Raw genomic sequence first — 16,604 nt, 5'->3', positions numbered from 1 at the left:
CACCACGAAGCGGTGCTCTCTCTGTACCAGAGAAAAGTATCACATCCTCAACACGCTAGGGTCACCATCCAGCCTCAACAAGTGCTCTGAAATGGTGTCCAAGTGCCGACACGAGAACAAGACTTAGTATCTCCTAAAAAACCACGGTGTCACCTAAACATGTCTCCACAGCCTCCTGCCCACACAATTCACGTTCACACACCTTGCTCATAACACCCTGCCCACACCAGCTATTTACACTGCGCTAATGTCACCCTGCCAGCTCTACAGCCTCCTGCCTACAACATCCACACGCATTGCTCACCACCTCCTGCACACACCAGCCACACACTCCGCGCTAACACTGCACTGCTAGCCCCTGCCTTCAACAACCACATGCACACACTCTGCACACAGCTAGCCCCCTGCCTAAAATACCACCGCTAGCCCCCACAGTCTCACACAGCTTTTTATAACACCCTCTCCTGGCATATTTATACCGGCATGGTCGGCACCCGATCTTCATGTTGCCTGATGATTGCATGAAACTTAAGTAGCAGCAAACAAGCCTTGATTGTCCTTGTTGTTCTGTTGTGTGCTGCTGTCACAAAGGATGCGCCCAGTGTGCTGAACGTGCTCAGATTCAGCAAGGGCAGAACGTTGCTCTGCTGTCCTACTGTGGACTGCGGCATCACACAGATTTAAAACTGCTGCTGCTGCTGGCAGTGCTGCTGCTTCGTTGTTGTCTGTTCCGTAGGTACTTCCACGTGACGGCGTAACATGCCAGCCATTATTCCAAATCCGGTAAAAGAGAAGAAGAAGAAGAAGAAAGGCTCCCAGTCAGCACAGGCCGGAGGAAGTACCACTGTAAGCTGTCACCACCCTTCTTTGGCCGTGTGCGCGGCTCTGCACTTTGTGTGCATTGAGCACTATTGCATCGACAGTGCCTGTGTAAAACTGTAAGGAAATATGTGTGCTAGAGAGGGGAGGACCTGTCTTATTAGAGCACTTGGAAATTCTCTGAACACACTCATTTAGTCAAGCTGGTCCTCGGTAGTTAATGCAGAACTTTGCCCACTCAAAGTCTTGAGCATTGCCACATTTTCATGCGTATCCATTTTTCTTGCTGTGAAAGGCGGCGGCGTCCCGTTATATTTCTGTTATATTCAGTGGTGTCTCTGTTCCATTTGTTTTGTCGCTACAGGATGTTGCTGCGGCGGCGGCTGCACCCAAGCCGGTCGTTTTGGGCAAGAAGACTGGACTGCCAGCAGGCATACTACACGAGAAGCCCAAGAAACCTGTAGAGATGGACGAGGACGTGGAAGGTAGGTGGGCTCCGTGGGCGGCTACCGGTGCGCGACCAAGCTGCATTGCAGTCAGATCACGCCTCGCGTAGCCTAGACCGTTCTTATTGTACAGTTGAACGGAACACTGAATTGAAGGAAGTATGTACCGTATTTCCGCGCATATAAAGCCATGGCCTTATATCCGAATATAAGGCCACCACCCTCACTTATAAAGCCATGGCGTTATAAGTGAACAAAATTCAATAAGGAGGAAGTTGGATCCGGCGTTAAGGTGGCAGACTACCCAAAAATTCGCTGAAAAATCGAATTTGTAAATTCATATTGAGTGCAACGTCAGTTGAAAGAGCATGAATAGCTGCAAATTCTCTGAAAATTGTGTCCCGATATGACCAGCCGTTCAAGAGTTATGGCCGAAAATGTGCCCTTGCAAGGAAAGATTTTTTTGTTGCACGCTGTCATTTGTTGGCAGCACTGTATTTGAATGTGAGCAGACCGTGCGCAACTAACTTGTCGTATCATGGAGATGCACGAAAGTGTACAGAATTTTGCTCCAAGTCCAAAAAATCACGTGTAAGCGTCTCTCACTTTTAGCGCCATGGCGTTAAAACCGAGGCTATTTTCTCCAAAAATTTGGTCCAAAACAGCGATGTTTCACCTATAACGCCATGGCTTTGTATGCGCGGAAATACGGTAATTAGTTCTGACATAGTCATTCGCTCGTCGCCTCTCCGGGTTTACATGTAGATCCACTTGTTGGTTTGACTGAGGCGAGTGCGGAATGTCACGCACTTTCTTTCGTTTGTCTCCCAAGAGTCAAGACGAAGCCTCATGAAGTCCGCTGCTTGTTGGTAGCTGACAAGACCGTGAGAAAAGGCGGTGCTGATTGTGATCAAGTCAAGACGACGAAATAGTTGATAATTGTAATCATTTGAAAATAATTTGAGGTGCTTTGTTCGTCTGACACCAACAAAATATGCTGCGTGGAGGCGATTTATTCCCGGTACAAATCAAAGACTACAATGAAGAATTTTCAGACACTGACGTGACGTCCGTCCTATGGCTTAGTCTAATGTTGTAAGAGTACTAGTACCCGAAATAAGATGGATTGTTTGTGATCGTGTGGAACAAATTTGACAAAACCAGTAAAGCGTGAATGCCACATGTAGAACAAATGACATTGAGTTAGTAGTAGGCTAACTGCTGCAACGGTTTGTCTTTCAGGTCTATGAAAGAAGGAAATTTCCAAATACTGTACTAGAATCCAATTTTGCAGTGAACGGCGATGCTCATTTACTATGCATCTTTGTCATTTCGTGCAATGTTTCTATGACAACTCGTGTGCTGGACGAGCATTTTTGTTGTGATTGGTTCAACTCTTCATAGGCTATCGGATTATTTTCCTTATCCGGTCTATTTATGACCAGTATCACCAGTATCTGTATGCGAGTGTGGTCTGTCTCTATGGTTACCTGTGTTCGGCACATAGCCCTTTCCCAAAGGTGCTCCTTCGCACTTACATGTACAAATACAGTAGTGCTTTTCGCGTCCCTCAAAATATGCTGAAAAAATGCTCTTTTTTCAGTGAAAACAGGCAAAAAGTGCTCTTTTTCAGTGAAGCCGCGCATGCCAATGATACATGTTCAGATATGAACCCAAGCTGAGAAATGAATTCGCATTCTTCCATTTATGGGTCCACGAAAGGCAAAACAGGAAGTAAAGTTCAAAAAACCCACTTTTTACAGCATTGTGTACACCAACTTGTTGCCGCCCCCCCCCCCCCAAAAAGCGGCGTGCCAAGGCCCATCGAGCACTCGGAAACTGTGATTATTATTACAAGTATTATTAATTCAACATCTCCTGGCTCGTCAGAAGACTGCCAATATATATGAGAAGTCGGGTGGTAGCCAACCACGGCGAACTGAATAATACTAATAAGGAGAGAAACAAAGATCGCATGCATGAGCAAACAGATTTTAGCACTTTTTCAGCTCAAAAAGCTCAAAAAGGGCGATATTCACCAAAAAACACAATAAAGGGCGAAATAAACGGGCTTTTCCAAAAAGGACCAAAAAGGGCGGAAAAAAGGGCGAGCACCTTTGGGAAAGGGCTATCGGCACATCCGGTTCATGTAGTAAGTTGCAAATTAAGATGCTCTTGTTTGTTGCTGATAGAAAGATTGCCACTTCCCTAGTTTTGTTTCACCAATATGCTTTTCTTTTGACAACTACATGTATAGCCACTTCCCCATTTTAGACCTTATCTGTAAGGCCCATTCTTGCATAATTATTCAAACAGCAGCCAATGGAGCTAGCTCTCTTGGTTATGCTGGTAGAAGGACTGGGTCCGACCCACCGTCCGAGGGGATCCACAGGATTTCCTGCGGATATGAGATCCCCTCATTTGAGGGGATCATGAGCCATAAGCCATAATCCCTCAAACGAGGGGAGATACCTGAAAAGGGTGGTCTATACATTGGTATGCTGTGCTTGGTGAATTCTAGGCTGTTCGTTCTTCGGCGCTCCGACGGCTCCGTTCTCCGGCGCCCGATGGTACTGTTGTGCTTAGCGTACTTCTGCTTGATCACCTACGTAGCTACGAGTACCTGTGCTGACGTTATTTTTATTAACATGCCTGCGTTGCGGTCCCCTCTGTGTTGTTTCCTCAGCGCCACCGCCATTGTGTTGTAAGCGGCGGAGAGACGAGACGCGGGAGGAGAAGAAGCTGCGCAAGCAGGCGATCAAAGAGCACCGACGGGTAAGTGCTGCCTCAGCCTGAGTTCAGTCAGAGCATGTGATTCACTGGCTGTTAGTCAGGCATGTTGTGCTGTGCTGTAGTGTGGCCTGCTACTGTTGGTCAGGCATGTTGTGCTGTAGGACTGTAACCCAATGCTTTTGTTTTGAAAATAGGATTTACTATGCTTCATCATGGATGCGGTCCAACCAGCTTTCATGTCATGATTGTGTATAGACGTTGAAACCAAAAAAATACGATTAAAGGGGAAGTTAAGGCAAAAATTAAAATTTCACCAGTTGTAGTCTTCGGGGTGCTGAGTCGAATGGTCTTGGTCCGAGAAAGCTGAGACGCTCCCTTCCTACTTGAATCCCAATCGAACTCGCGCACTTCCACCGAAACTGGGTGACTGCGCCCTACTAGATGGGGATTTGTATGCAAAATGTCACTAAAAGCGCCGTTTCGTTCTTATAAAAGCACGGATGACCGCGATTGGCCCATATGTTATAGTCTTTTGGTCGCTGAGTTGACTGGTTTTGGTCCGAAAAGGCTGCGATGCAGCGTTCGCCCCTAATTCCCAATCGAACATGTTCGAACAAGCGGTCACGTGCTCCTGCGTACACCAGTCACCTGGTCACCGTGCCTGCAGGGTACAACTTACAGCCTGTTTTGACCTTTTTTGGGTGCAGTCCTGTCACTCGAGTTGAACCTTGGTGTGAAAGTTGTCGCCTGCTGGCGTGGTGACCAGGTGATTTTGGCACCCAGGAGCACGTGACCGCTTCTTCAACCATGTTCGATTGGGAATAAAGGAGGAACGCTGCATCGCAGCCTTTTCGGACCAAAACCAGTCGACTCAGCGTCCAAAAGAGTACAACATATGGGCCAATGGCGGTCATCCGTGCTTTTATAAGAACGAAATGGCGCTTTTAGTGACATTTTGCATACAAATCCCCATCTCGTAGGGCGCAGTCACCCAGTTTCGGTGGAAGTGCGCGAGTTCGATTGGGATTCAAGTAGGAAGGGAGCGTCTCAGCTTTCTCGGACCAAGACCATTCGACTCAGCACCCCGAAGACTACAACTGGTGAAATTTTAATTTTTGCCTTAACTTCCCCTTTAAGCGTCAACGGACATGTTAGTAACATTGCCACCCACGCTATGGCTGCACTGTTACAAGAAGTGGAGGACATGTGCAGTGTCGACTGACCCATGCGTGTAGCTGAACGGTTTGTAGGTTGCTCGCAGCCCACCCCGCTTGCCAGGCGATGTTGGTTTTGGCCACCAATCCAAAGTTATGCGCTATGGTACGCAATGGATGGGGCACACAACACTTCAGCATATCATGCACCGCTAATCGTGGAGTAATTACTGCAATGCCATGGTTTCATTGCAAGTTCCGAGACATTTCCAGGCTTATGCCGTTTGGCGTTGCCCCGAGACCTCTTCTGACTGGTGTGCCCAGAAGAAGGGACGTGCCCAGCGCTCTACTTTCTGGCATAGGCCCAGACTCTCATCATTCTTTTGTTTTCACCAAGATCAACGGGGTTGTGTCCAAGCTGCAACCAGGCCTAGCATTGTCGTGTCCTAAACAAGGTGGATAAATAGTTTTCTCTCTTTTAATTTTAACGTCAACCAAGTGTTCACCATTGCCATCGATTGCATTACTAGGAATGCAAGTGCACTGGTAGACAAACAGCAGCACCAGGTGAGCATTTTCTGTATTTGTGTATTGTGGCTGTGTCTCTTGCCGCAATGTGCCTCAGGATCGGCGAGTGGAGAAAAAGGCCAACAAGCAGCGCTTCGTACACAAGCACCAGGCCGAGTCTGTTGCATCGAAGGCCGTGGAAGGGATTCGAATGTAACCAAAGCCTGTGCTGCTTCTTACCCCTGCCACATACACACGCCCTATGCAGGTTTGTACTCTGCTCCATATATTCTTTGTACATAGTGTAGATGGTTGCGTTGTTGTCCTTGTGTTGTCATTATGTTATACTGTCTATAGTTGTGATGAAGTCTTTGTACAGCTGCTCTTTGGTGATTTACCCCTGTTCATCACCACACTCTCTCCTTGAATCTCTGTCTATTCTATACTATAGCTCTCGCATTCCCTGTATATACCCCTGTATATTGCTTTAGAAAATGTACATACTGCTCAGCCAGCTCCATGTACTTAGCTGCTCTTTCCAGAATCTCTGTTCCTATTTTTGTACGTCTTTTTAACCCGTTGTCTGTCTGGAGCCATAAAAATTAACACTTACAGTACAGTCAAGTATAGTCCATCAGCCAGTGGTGCCAAAGTGAGTCCCCCGTTGCACTTACAAATCGAACACCTGGAACTGACATCAATCGACAGCAAAAGCATCACTGAATCCGACCTGCCTACTTTCCCTGGCGAAACTCTTGCACTCCTTTTGCAGTGCGCCTTGGAAGTTCGACAAATTTCTTCTTCTTCATCAGCCATTACGAGGTTTTCCATCCGTTTTATCAGGACATCCAATGCGTCTTCAGTGAAAAACGTGGAGTTTTGTCAACGTTTGGCGTGGTTTTCCGTGGCCATCGACCTAAAATCGCGAAATAAATCGCCGTCGATTTGAGCAGAGGTGAGTTGGCTTGGAGCACGTACAGATTCAAAAAATATGTGTACATGCGCACCGGGAAGAAGATGAAGATGCTCACCATTTTCAAATAACTAATTCAAAAAACTACATGACTATTGTACTGCGATTGTTGTAGCTACTTGTTTGCAACTACAATGGTATCAAGAAGATAATCAAGCGAGGTACACAGGGATTGATGGCTGATCAAAGCCCAAGGGACCAGCCCGAGGGCTTTGATCAGTCATCAAGCCCGACTGTACCTTGCTTGAATATGCTTCAGACGATCCCCAACAATTTTTTGGATTTTGAATTCAATCGCTTTTTTCTTTGGGTGATCTCGAGTGTGGTAGATAGTACTTCGAAGTAGTACAACTGTAACTGTACTACTACCTGGTTGCAACATGTTCAAAGCAGCCTTGCCTTTATTTCAACTGTTTGCTGTCAGCATCCAGAGCCATGGCGTTTGCTAGTTGGTCGTAATGGAGAAGAGAACTGCAGGGCATTCACTCGATGTACAACATCCATCGCCGCAGATTCCTTACTTTTAGCTCACCACGTTCCTTATTTTTGCAGGGATCAGGACCTTCCCGGGGTGATTCCATTCAGGGTGGAAGCGTAGATCACTTTTGCCAAACAGTAAAAACTACGCTTCAAACCTGCTTGACATGACTCGGGGTGCATACTTCGGAAACCCGAAGGTGGATGATGTTCAATACTAGCTCATTGTAATCTTCCTGAAGGTATGTATTCGGATGCTCAATTAAATAGAACAGTGAAAGAGATGTGTAATGGAACAACACTCTACAAGTAGGCGAACAACAATTTTATTGTAATTTGAATCCAGGCACACGTGTAATACGGAAACTGCAATGGTTTACACTGCAAATCTTCTCGATTTGAAAGATTTTTCCCGTAATTCACAAAAATCTGAAAGTTCATTCCTGAAACGCGCATGGCACTGATTGAAGATTGGGTTTAGGTCACAACAATGGCTGTCCATGAAATGCCAAAAATGGTCACTTTGTCGGCTTCCCCCTGCAGAGCGTGCAAGTCGTTTACTCTTTTTATTTGCGGATTCGGTGTACAGGGTACCTAAACTCCCCATTGAGGCCAAAATCAAGTATTCGATTTCTAAGTGCAACAGGGTGCTTGAATTTGACGACTTCTGAGTTCTTGGCTGATGGACTATAAGCCAGTTTTGTAACCGAACTAAGTTACTTTTTCGTTCCCTTCTCATCATGGGAATAATGGAAATACGAAAGCAACTTATAGAGCTACAGCAAAAGCATAGATCGAAAACCTCACGCTCTACGTGGGGGAAAAAAATAAAAATCAGCAGAACTTGTCAAAAACAGGGTGAGCGTGAAAAAATGACTAAAACATGATGAAATCATCAGCGAGGAGAAGCATTCCTGACACTTCCTGACTATGTGCACTTCCTTCCTGACCATGTGTTCAGAAGGAAAATGTTTTGTCACTTCAGTTGTTTTGGCGCTAATCCTCGTGAAAGTGTAAGGAATGCTTCTCCTCGCTGATGTTTTCATCATGTTTTATAGTCCATCAGCCAAGAACTCAGAAGTCGTCAAATTCAAGCACCCTGTTGCACTTAGAAATCGAATACTTGATTTTGGCCTCAATGGGGAGTTTAGGTACCCTGTACACCGAATCCGCAAATAAAAAGAGTAAACGACTTGCACGCTCTGCAGGGGGAAGCCGACAAAGTGACCATTTTTGGCATTTCATGGACAGCCATTGTTGTGACCTAAACCCAATCTTCAATCAGTGCCATGCGCGTTTCAGGAATGAACTTTCAGATTTTTGTGAATTACGGGAAAAATCTTTCAAATCGAGAAGATTTGCAGTGTAAACCATTGCAGTTTCCGTATTACACGTGTGCCTGGATTCAAATTACAATAAAATTGTTGTTCGCCTACTTGTAGAGTGTTGTTCCATTACACATCTCTTTCACTGTTCTATTTAATTGAGCATCCGAATACATACCTTCAGGAAGATTACAATGAGCTAGTATTGAACATCATCCACCTTCGGGTTTCCGAAGTATGCACCCCGAGTCATGTCAAGCAGGTTTGAAGCGTAGTTTTTACTGTTTGGCAAAAGTGATCTACGCTTCCACCCTGAATGGAATCACCCCGGGAAGGTCCTGATCCCTGCAAAAATAAGGAACGTGGAGAGCTAAAAGTAAAGGAATCTGCGGCGATGGATGTTGTACATCGAGTGAATGCCCTGCAGTTCTCTTCTCCATTACGACCAACTAGCAAACGCCATGGCTCTGGATGCTGACAGCAAACAGTTGAAATAAAGGCAAGGCTGCTTTGAACATGTAGCAACCAGGTAGTAGTACAGTTACAGTTGTACTACTTCGAAGTACTATCTACCACACTCGAGATCACCCAAAGAAAAAAGCGATTGAATTCAAAATCCAAAAAATTGTTGGGGATCGTCTGAAGCATATTCAAGCAAGGTACAGTCGGGCTTGATGACTGATCAAAGCCCTCGGGCTGGTCCCTTGGGCTTTGATCAGCCATCAATCCCTGTGTACCTCGCTTGATTATCTACTTGATACCATTGTAGTTGCAAACAAGTAGCTACAACAATCGCAGTACAATAGTCATGTAGTTTTTTGAATTAGTTATTTGAAAATGGTGAGCATCTTCATCTTCTTCCCGGTGCGCATGTACACATATTTTTGAATCTGTACGTGCTCCAAGCCAACTCACCTCTGCTCAAATCGACGGCGATTTATTTCGCGATTTTAGGTCGATGGCCACGGAAAACCACGCCAAACGTTGACAAAACTCCACGTTTTTCACTGAAGACGCATTGGATGTCCTGATAAAACGGATGGAAAACCTCGTAATGGCTGATGAAGAAGAAGAAATTTGTCGAACTTCCAAGGCGCACTGCAAAAGGAGTGCAAGAGTTTCGCCAGGGAAAGTAGGCAGGTCGGATTCAGTGATGCTTTTGCTGTCGATTGATGTCAGTTCCAGGTGTTCGATTTGTAAGTGCAACGGGGGACTCACTTTGGCACCACTGGCTGATGGACTATTAGTCATTTTTTCACCTTCACCCTGTTTTTGACAAGTTCTGCTGAATTTTAGTTTTTCCTATACGTATAGCGTGAGGTTTTCGATCTATGCTTTTGCTGTAGCTCTATAAGTTGCTGTATTTTGACATTTTTCCATTATTCCCTGTACTTACCCATGATGAGAAGGGAACGAAAACGTTCGGTTACAAAACTGGCTTACTTGACTGTGTGGATTGCGTCGGTGCTGGCACCTTTTCTTTCGAAATTGGATACACCTCCAATTTTATCCTTACTTGCAGTACACGTAGTTAAGTACCTTTCAATAACCCGCTGTGGCTAGTTCTTGTTGTTCGCCCGATCCCCCGATGTCAGTCATGGGGTACTGCCAGGTCGTACCCTGCTCAGGGACAAATCGGCGTCAGGCTCTCCATGGATTATCAATATCACTGTATCAGCATGCATGAACTGACTATCAACATGCATGGCCTGACTATCAGCATGCATGGCCTGACTATCAACATGCATGGACTGACTATCAACACGCATGGACTGACTATCAACACGCATGGACTGACTATCAACATGCATGGACTGACTATCAACATGCATGGACTGACTATCAACATGCATGGCCTGACTATCAACATGCATGGACTGACTATCAACATGCATGGACTGACTATCAACATGCATGGACTGACTATCAACATGCATGGACTGACTATCAACATGCATGGACTGACTATCAACATGCATGGACTGACTATCAACATGCATGGACTGACTATCAACATGTATGGACTGACTATCAACACGCATGGACTGACTATCAACATGCATGGACTGACTATCAACATGCATGGACTGACTATCAACATGCATGGACTGACTATCAACATGCATGGACTGACTATCAACATGCATGGACTGACTATCAACATGCATGGACTGACTATCAACATGCATGGACTGACTATCAACATGCATGGACTGACTATCAACATGCATGGACTGACTATCAACATGCATGGACTGACTATCAACATGCATGGACTGACTATCAACATGCATGGACTGACTATCAACATGCATGGACTGACTATCAACATGCATGGACTGACTATCAACATGCATGGACTGACTATCAACATGCATGGACTGACTATCAACATGCATGGACTGACTATCAACATGCATGGACTGACTATCAACATGCATGGACTGACTATCAACATGCATGGACTGACTATCAACATGCATGGACTGACTATCAGCACGCATGGACTGACTATCAACATGCATGGACTGACTATCAACATGCATGGACTGACTATCAACATGCATGGACTGACTATCAACATGCATGGACTGACTATCAACATGCATGGACTGACTATCAACATGCATGGCCTGACTATCAACATGCATGGACTGACTATCAACATGCATGGACTGACTATCAACATGCATGGACTGACTATCAACATGCATGGACTGACTATCAACATGCATGGACTGACTATCAACATGCATGGACTGACTATCAACATGCATGGGCTGACTATCAACATGCATGGGCTGACTATCAACATGCATGGACTGACTATCAACATGCATGGACTGACTATCAACATGCATGGACTGACTATCAACATGCATGGACTGACTATCAACATGCATGGCCTGACTATCAACATGCATGGCCTGACTATCAACATGCATGGGCTGACTATCAACATGCATGGACTGACTATCAACATGCATGGACTGACTATCAACATGCATGGACTGACAATCAACACGCATGGACTGACTATCAACATGCATGGACTGACTATCAACATGCATGGACTGACTATCAACACGCATGGACTGACTATCAACACGCATGGACTGACTATCAACATGCATGGCCTGACTATCAACATGCATGGACTGACTATCAACATGCATGGACTGACTATCAACATGCATGGACTGACTATCAACATGCATGAACTGACTATCAACACGCATGGACTGACTATCAACATGCATGGACTGACTATAAACACGCATGGACTGACTATCAACAGGCATGGACTGACTATCAACACGCATGGACTGACTATCAACATGCATGGACTGACTATCAACATGCATGGACTGACTATCAACACGCATGGACTGACTATCAACATGCATGGCCTGACTATCAACATGCATGGACTGACTATCAACATGCATGGACTGACTATCAACATGCATGGACTGACTATCAACATGCATGGACTGTCTATCAACATGCATGGACTGACTATCAACATGCATGGACTGACTATCAACATGCATGGACTGACTATCAACATGTATGGACTGACTATCAACACGCATGGACTGACTATCAACATGCATGGACTGACTATCAACATGCATGGACTGACTATCAACATGCATGGACTGACTATCAACATGCATGGCCTGACTATCAACATGCATGGACTGACTATCAACATGCATGGACTGACTATCAACATGCATGGACTGACTATCAACATGCATGGACTGACTATCAACATGTATGGACTGACTATCAACACGCATGGACTGACTATCAACATGCATGGACTGACTATCAACATGCATGGACTGACTATCAACATGCATGGACTGACTATCAGCATGCATGGACTGACTATCAACATGCATGGCCTGACTATCAACATGCATGGACTGACTATCAACATGCATGGACTGACTATCAACATGCATGGACTGACTATCAACATGCATGGACTGACTATCAACACGCATGGACTGACTATCAACATGCATGGACTGACTATCAACATGCATGGACTGACTATCAACATGCATGGACTGACTATCAACATGCATGGACTGACTATCAACATGCATGGACTGACTATCAACATGCATGAACTGACTATCAACACGCATGGACTGACTATCAACATGCATGGACTGACTATCAACACGCATGGACTGACTATCAACAGGCATGGACTGACTATCAACACGCATGGACTGACTATCAACATGCATGGACTGACTATCAACATGCATGGACTGACTATCAACACGCATGGACTGACTATCAACATGCATGGCCTGACTATCAACATGCATGGACTGACTATCAACATGCATGGACTGACTATCAACATGCATGGACTGACTATCAACATGCATGGACTGACTATCAACATGCATGGACTGACTATCAACATGCATGGACTGACTATCAACATGCATGGACTGACTATCAACATGTATGGACTGACTATCAACACGCATGGACTGACTATCAACATGCATGGACTGACTATCAACATGCATGGACTGACTATCAACATGCATGGACTGACTATCAACATGCATGGACTGACTATCAACATGCATGGACTGACTATCAACATGCATGGACTGACTATCAACATGCATGGACTGACTATCAACATGCATGGACTGACTATCAACATGTATGGACTGACTATCAACACGCATGGACTGACTATCAACATGCATGGACTGACTATCAACATGCATGGACTGACTATCAACATGCATGGACTGACTATCAGCATGCATGGACTGACTATCAACATGCATGGACTGACTATCAACATGCATGGACTGACTATCAACATGCATGGACTGACTATCAACATGCATGGACTGACTATCAACATGCATGGACTGACTATCAACATGCATGGACTGACTATCAACATGCATGGACTGACTATCAACATGCATGGACTGACTATCAACATGTATGGACTGACTATCAACACGCATGGACTGACTATCAACATGCATGGACTGACTATCAACATGCATGGACTGACTATCAACATTACATGCATGGACTGACTATCAACACGCATGGACTGACTATCAACATGCATGGACTGACTATCAACATGCATGGACTGACTATCAACACGCATGGACTGACTATCAACATGCATGGACTGACTATCAACATGCATGGACTGACTATCAACATGCATGGACTGACTATCAACATGCATGGGCTGACTATCAACATGCATGGGCTGACTATCAACATGCATGGACTGACTATCAACATGCATGGACTGACTATCAACATGCATGGACTGACTATCAACATGCATGGACTGACTATCAACATGCATGGACTGACTATCAACATGCATGGCCTGACTATCAACATGCATGGGCTGACTATCAACATGCATGGACTGACTATCAACATGCATGGACTGACTATCAACATGCATGGACTGACAATCAACACGCATGGACTGACTATCAACATGCATGGACTGACTATCAACATGCATGTACTGACTATCAACACGCATGGACTGACTATCAACACGCATGGACTGACTATCAACATGCATGGCCTGACTATCAACATGCATGGACTGACTATCAACATGCATGGACTGACTATCAACATGCATGGACTGACTATCAACATGCATGAACTGACTATCAACACGCATGGACTGACTATCAACATGCATGGACTGACTATCAACACGCATGGACTGACTATCAACAGGCATGGACTGACTATCAACACGCATGGACTGACTATCAACATGCATGGACTGACTATCAACATGCATGGACTGACTATCAACACGCATGGACTGACTATCAACATGCATGGCCTGACTATCAACATGCATGGACTGACTATCAACATGCATGGACTGACTATCAACATGCATGGACTGACTATCAACATGCATGGACTGTCTAACAACATGCATGGACTGACTATCAACATGCATGGACTGACTATCAACATGCATGGACTGACTATCAACATGTATGGACTGACTATCAACACGCATGGACTGACTATCAACATGCATGGACTGACTATCAACATGCATGGACTGACTATCAACATGCATGGACTGACTATCAACATGCATGGCCTGACTATCAACATGCATGGACTGACTATCAACATGCATGGACTGACTATCAACATGCATGGACTGACTATCAACATGCATGGACTGACTATCAACATGTATGGACTGACTATCAACACGCATGGACTGACTATCAACATGCATGGACTGACTATCAACATGCATGGACTGACTATCAACATGCATGGACTGACTATCAGCATGCATGGACTGACTATCAACATGCATGGACTGACTATCAACATGCATGGACTGACTATCAACATGCATGGACTGACTATCAACATGCATGGACTGACTATCAACATGCATGGACTGACTATCAACACGCATGGACTGACTATCAACATGCATGGACTGACTATCAACATGCATGGACTGACTATCAACATGCATGGACTGACTATCAACATGCATGGACTGACTATCAACATGCATGGACTGACTATCAACATGCATGAACTGACTATCAACACGCATGGACTGACTATCAACATGCATGGACTGACTATCAACACGCATGGACTGACTATCAACAGGCATGGACTGACTATCAACACGCATGGACTGACTATCAACATGCATGGACTGACTATCAACATGCATGGACTGACTATCAACACGCATGGACTGACTATCAACATGCATGGCCTGACTATCAACATGCATGGACTGACTATCAACATGCATGGACTGACTATCAACATGCATGGACTGACTATCAACATGCATGGACTGACTATCAACATGCATGGACTGACTATCAACATGCATGGACTGACTATCAACATGCATGGACTGACTATCAACATGTATGGACTGACTATCAACACGCATGGACTGACTATCAACATGCATGGACTGACTATCAACATGCATGGACTGACTATCAACATGCATGGACTGACTATCAACATGCATGGACTGACTATCAACATGCATGGACTGACTATCAACATGCATGGACTGACTATCAACATGCATGGACTGACTATCAACATGCATGGACTGACTATCAACATGTATGGACTGACTATCAACACGCATGGACTGACTATCAACATGCATGGACTGACTATCAACATGCATGGACTGACTATCAACATGCATGGACTGACTATCAGCATGCATGGACTGACTATCAACATGCATGGACTGACTATCAACATGCATGGACTGACTATCAACATGCATGGACTGACTATCAACATGCATGGACTGACTATCAACATGCATGGACTGACTATCAACAAGCATGGACTGACTATCAACATGCATGGACTGACTATCAACATGCATGGACTGACTATCAACATGCATGGACTGACTATCAACATGCATGGACTGACTATCAACATGCATGGACTGACTATCAACATGCATGGACTGACTATCAACATGCATGGACTGACTATCAACATGCATGGACTGACTATCAACATGCATGGACTGACTATCAACATGCATGGACTGACTATCAACATGCATGGACTGACTATCAACATGCATGGACTGACTATCAACATGCATGGACTGACTATCAACATGCATGGACTGACTATCAACATGCATGGACTGACTATCAACATGCATGGACTGACTATCAACATGCATGGACTGACTATCAACACGCATGGACTGACTATCAACATGCATGGACTGACTATCAACATGCATGGACTGACTATCAACATGCATGGACTGACTATCAACATGCATGGACTGACTATCAACATGCATGGACTGACTATCAACATGCATGGACTGACTATCAACATGCATGGACTGACTATCAACATGCATGGACTGACTATCAACATGCATGGACTGACTATCAACACGCATGGACTGACTATCAACATGCATGGACTGACTATCAACATGCATGGACTGACTATCAACATGCATGGACTGACTATCAACATGCATGGACTGACTATCAACATGCATGGACTGACTATCAACATGTATGGACTGACTATCAACATGCATGGACTGACTATC

The 16,604-nt window shown here is 44.9% G+C and overlaps 1 protein-coding gene across 1 annotated transcript; it reads left to right on the top strand.

Annotated features, from left to right (window-relative positions):
* Nucleotides 1-440: 440 nt before the first annotated feature.
* Nucleotides 441-6,262, top strand: LOC135818033 (protein LTV1 homolog). Its single transcript, XM_065331360.1, has 4 exons — nucleotides 441-846; nucleotides 1,184-1,304; nucleotides 3,952-4,040; nucleotides 5,778-6,262. Exons 1-4 carry the CDS (start codon nucleotides 760-762, stop codon nucleotides 5,874-5,876), a joined length of 396 nt encoding a protein of 131 aa, XP_065187432.1. The 5' UTR covers nucleotides 441-759; the 3' UTR covers nucleotides 5,877-6,262.
* The last annotated feature ends 10,342 nt before the right edge of the window (nucleotides 6,263-16,604 follow it).

Source organism: Sycon ciliatum, chromosome 1 (genome assembly GCF_964019385.1).
Source record: "Sycon ciliatum chromosome 1, ocSycCili1.1, whole genome shotgun sequence".
In the NCBI taxonomy this organism is placed as follows: Eukaryota; Metazoa; Porifera; class Calcarea; order Leucosolenida; family Sycettidae; genus Sycon; species Sycon ciliatum.
Note: the sequence above shows the minus strand (reverse complement) of the source record. Positions and strands in the feature narration are given on the sequence as shown.